We start from the raw sequence: 5,000 nt of genomic DNA on the forward strand, positions 1-5,000 counted from the left end.
GGTCAATGTCACCACGATTGACATATTCCTGAAAAATCAGCTGCTGCACATGACAGCTTTTGTGTGAGTCGTTACTGTAAGCTCCGCGCGCGTTCTCCGAAAGTTTTAACTAAAGCTGAGGAACTTTTTGGTTTGTGTCAAACCACTTTCGTTTTCCCACCACGTAACCAAAGACACAGGATCTTCCTTCCCTTCTCCTTCTGTACAGTAAAAGCAAACTCTGTCTTGGACTTGCGGCGTCAGGTTAGCAAATTTTGAACTGTCTGATTTGGTTTAAACGGTGGCAAAATCTTCCGGAATCCCGAAGTTCCAGGCTTTGTACGCAACATTAGCCGGATTGATCGGATTACTGTATAATATAATAATAAGGAAACGTACTACTAGCCTATCAAAACAATGTCTGAGCACGATGTCAGAGGTGTCCAAGGAGGTTTCCTGTCAGGTCATGTCAGTCCAACGGAATGGTGAACGAAGCTGGACTTTTTTGCAGCTTGTTTTCCAAAGACAGAGCTCTCCAGCTCTCACGCAAATAATTAATGGCTCTAATAATAATAATGATTACAATACAACAATTGTAATAATTTATTGTTGAGACAAAAATAATATATCACAAAAGTTTCAAGAAGCCAATATAATATCTCATAAGACTGACTTTTCTGCCTGGTTTCGAAGCCTGCCATTCAGTTTTTGGCACCCTGGAGACTGGCAGCAAGTTGGCTATTCTCTGCCAGGGGAAGGGTCTTTGGTCCATTTTGCTGCAATCATGTGTCGCAGTGCCACATGCTGATTAAATTAATCTTGGAATAGTCATGTTGCAGCTACTTGTTGTACATATTGTTTAGACCTGGTTAGAACAATTACCTATCAAGTCTCTATGTTCCTGCCATTGATGAAGTAGCCTATACTGTACTGTAGGCCTATCGTATTGCTGGTTAGAGTGCATGTATAGCACTATCTATCTTCATTCTTTTTTTGTTCTTTTCATTCCCCATTGATAAATTGTGTGATTCCTCCAATGGTTTTATGACTGCTTTGGCAATGTGCATGTCTTACTGGTCACACCAATAAAGCACTATTGAAGTGTGTGTGTGTGTGTGTGTGTGTGTGTGTGTGTGTGTGTGTGTGTGTGTGTGTGTGTGTGTGTGTGTGTGTCTGTGTGTGTGTGTGTGAGTGAGTGAGTGAGTGAGAGAGAGAGAGAGAGAGAGAGAGAGAGAGAGAGAGAGAGAGAGAGAGAGAGAGCTCTCCCTCTAGTGGCTACTGATGGCAAGTCAGCACACATTTAAAGTTACAATATGAATGAGAGACTGTAAATAGTGAAAATAAGTAAATAGATAAAAAGGGACAATATGCCAATAATTTAATGAATTTTGGCCAATATGTATTTCGTGTTAGTGTTCTATAAAAGAAGTGTAGGTGATGCGCGCACATCCAGTAAAACAGGCGCTGGATCAAACAAACGTGCGTAAAGGAAGAAAGGAAATCCGCACACTGTTACTGCTCACCGATTTATTTGAACACGTTTCGATCTCAAGCGGTCTTCGTCAGGTGTATACACCTGACCGCCTGAGGTCGAAACGTTGTGTTCAAATAAATCGGTGAGCAGTAACAGTGTGCGGATTTCCAGTGTTCTATAATAATCATAGAATGAAATGAAAATACAAAAAAGAAATGTTTAATGAAGCGACACTGGAGGCGTTTTACAGTAAGTAAATCTATCACCTTCAATGTGAGAGTAGATCAATGAGCAAGTGAAAAGTGAAGAATGCATGTTAATAACAAACATAAATCAACAATTCAAAGTCCAATATTAAATATCGATATTTCTTCAGGTATGAAAGTACAATGATGAGCATTGGCGAGTCAAGCACAAGCACACGCACACGCACACAGGGTCCAGGGCAAAACTCTGATAGCTCCCCACCTACAACTTGCCAAGGTCATAAAAGTGACCCCTTCACCAATATAACAGGGCTTGGGCCCAGGGGAACATGTCCCAGAGCCATGAAAGTAAGAGTTAAACTAATCCCATTGACCTCCATGTTCAATTTTTACACAGAGATGATGGCTCATGGAGCCTCTTGAGTGACACATACGTAGAGAGTGCAGTACAGATAAATATAAAGTAATTATTTGAATATTTTTTACGTCATTTTTGCTTGATGTGTGTAGTGATTCTGTGGTAGTCTAGTCTAGTCTAGTAGTCTAGCGGAAAGAAAGCCTCAGCCTAGTATTATTTGAATTGATGTGAATCATATCACCAACCAACTTCTTGTACCCCGGTTGTCACAAATCTAATTTCTATGGCTCTGCCTTGGTTGACCTCTCCACAGTTCAGCCCGTGATGGTGAGGATTATGAATGCACTTGCTGTATCCCCACTGACCTTGAGTTGCACACACACACACACACACACACACACACACGCACACGCGCGCACACACACACACACACACACACACACACACACACACACACACACACACACACACACACACACACACACACACACACACACACACACACACACACACACACACACACACACACACACTGAATTCCTGAGCTTTATTTGCATGACAAACAAGGGCGCAGTTTATGGGGTGGATTGTGTGGACATGCCCACACCACTTCTGAGAATATATAATTTATTACAATTTTAATTAAAAAGTATTGATGTGTCTAAGCATTTTGCATGTATTTAGCCTAATTGAAATATTAACCCTGGACAATTTGCCCCCAACAATTTCCTAACCAGACCTATATCATTGATGACGAATCAGGCTTTGCCACAGCAGCATTCATGCATTAATTCATTCACCTACATCATTGATGACGAATCTCATCTCTCTCTCTCTCTCTCTCTCTCTCTCTCTCTCTCTCTCTCTCTCTCTCTCTCTCTCTCTCTCTCTCTCTCTCTCTCTCTCTCTCTCACACACACACACACACACACACACACACACACACACACACACACACACACACACACACACACACACACACACACACACACACATTTTTCTCTCCACAGTTCAGCAAGTTTAACCTCACGTCATGTTTTGCACTTTGCAGAACTTTGTCTTGTTTGCTTATACTGAGGCAATAAGCGCTATTTACACCACACACTATTTACAGTTGAGGAGGGTGCTGCCCCCTCTGCCTCTCTCTCTATCTTTACCCCCCGCTTATTTTTTCTCTCTCTCTTTCCTTCTCCTCTCTCTCCACCCCTCCCTTCTTTTAGTGCCCTGGGGGCTGCAGAGCCCCCATTGAGAAACACTTCTCTAGTTCTTTCTCTTCCTCCCTCTCCTTTTCTTTCTCTCTTTCCTTCCTCTCTCTCTCTCTCCATACCTTCTTCTTTTCCTCCCAACCTAACGGATACAGTTGTTCAGGGTCCTGCGACCCCTCTCTCTATCTCTCTCTATCTCTTTTTCTCTCAATCCCTCCCTCCCTCTCTTTCACAGACTTCATCCCCCTCTATTTCCATCTCTCTCTCTCTCTCTCTCTCTCTCTCTCTCTCTCTCTCTCTCTCTCTCTCTCTCTTCTCTCTCTCTCTCTCTCTCTCACACACACACACACACACACACACACACACACACACACACACACACACACACACACACACACACACACACACACACACACACACACATACACACACACACACACACACACACATGCCAGGAAGGTGGTTGTTCCTACCCTATATAAATCACTAAGGAATGCGACTTCTGTGGTTAGTGTGGTGTTGTGAAATAACTAACAAAGACTTTATTGAGAATTGTCTCTCTTTTTCTGCCCCACCATCTCTCTGTCTGTGTCGAACGTGCACGCACGCACGTAAGCACGCACAGACGTGCACACAAGCACGCAGGCACACACATGCAAACTTCATCCCCTCTCTCTCTCTATCTCTATCTCTATCTCTCTCTCTCTCTCTCTCTCTCTCTCTCTCTATCTCTCTCTCGCTCTCTCTCTCTCTCTCAGTGAAAGTGCCAGTGATTGGGAGACGCATCTTTGGGGGTGGGGGCGGGACAATAGTAAATGATTGACATAGAACACTGACTGATAGTCCAGTAGAGAAGAGCTGTTCCAGCCCCCTCCTCCTCTCTACCCCTCCTCCTCTTGCCTCCTCTCTCTGTTCTCTTCATTCCTCTCCTTTATTCTCCTCTTCTCTTTTCTGCTCTCCTGGCCTCGTCATGGATACATACGTGGGGTTGCTCCTCTGTATTGTTCTTCACACAGGTAAGACCCCCACTCACACACACACACACACACACACACACGCATGCACGCACGCACGCACGCACGCACGCACGCAGGCACGCACACACACACACACACACACACACACACACACACACACACACACACACACACACACACACACACACACACACACACACACACACACACACACACACACACACACACACACACACACACACACACACAGCATGCAGTTGGAACCCCTGCACATACATTTCCTTGTGATTATATTACGTAAAAAAGTCAACATTTTGGAATAAATCCTTGACGGGTGACATTTTTCTACAGGCTGAATTCTATGCAGCATCCAACATTAAAGGTTTTAGCAAATTGGTAATGAAAATAGAATTTATGACCTCTGAAACAAAAGTATTGATCAGAAAATGATCTCTTACTTGGCATTACAATGTTTGGAGCGGTTGAATATGAACTGGTAAAAATGGTAACTGGTAAAAATTATGAGTGACTGGTTGATTTTACAATCTACCTGCCACAGTGACTGGTCGGGAAAATGTTTAAGTTCCACCCCTGACACATACGCACACACACACGCATGCACGCACAAACAAACACACACACACACACACACACACACACACACACACACACACACACACACACACACACACACACACACACACACACTTGTATCGTTACACGGTTATCTTGTATAGTGAACACAGGTTAAATGTGCAAAAGAATGCATTCATCATATAATGCATTCCTAGTTGAATATGA

General features: G+C 43.5%; 1 protein-coding gene across 1 annotated transcript in view; it reads left to right on the forward strand.

The window, feature by feature from the left end:
• Nucleotides 1-4,129: 4,129 nt before the first annotated feature.
• LOC134453364 (basement membrane-specific heparan sulfate proteoglycan core protein-like) overlaps nt 4,130-5,000 on the forward strand; it is a 10,268-nt gene continuing 9,397 nt past the window's right edge. Inside the window, exon 1 of the mRNA XM_063204244.1 lies at nt 4,130-4,238. Coding sequence (XP_063060314.1) covers nt 4,193-4,238 — 46 coding nt within the window. The 5' untranslated portion in view covers nt 4,130-4,192. The remainder of the gene's footprint in view (nt 4,239-5,000) is intronic.

The sequence above is a fragment of the Engraulis encrasicolus genome, chromosome 1 (assembly GCF_034702125.1).
Source record: "Engraulis encrasicolus isolate BLACKSEA-1 chromosome 1, IST_EnEncr_1.0, whole genome shotgun sequence".
NCBI lineage: Eukaryota > Metazoa > Chordata > Actinopteri > Clupeiformes > Engraulidae > Engraulis > Engraulis encrasicolus.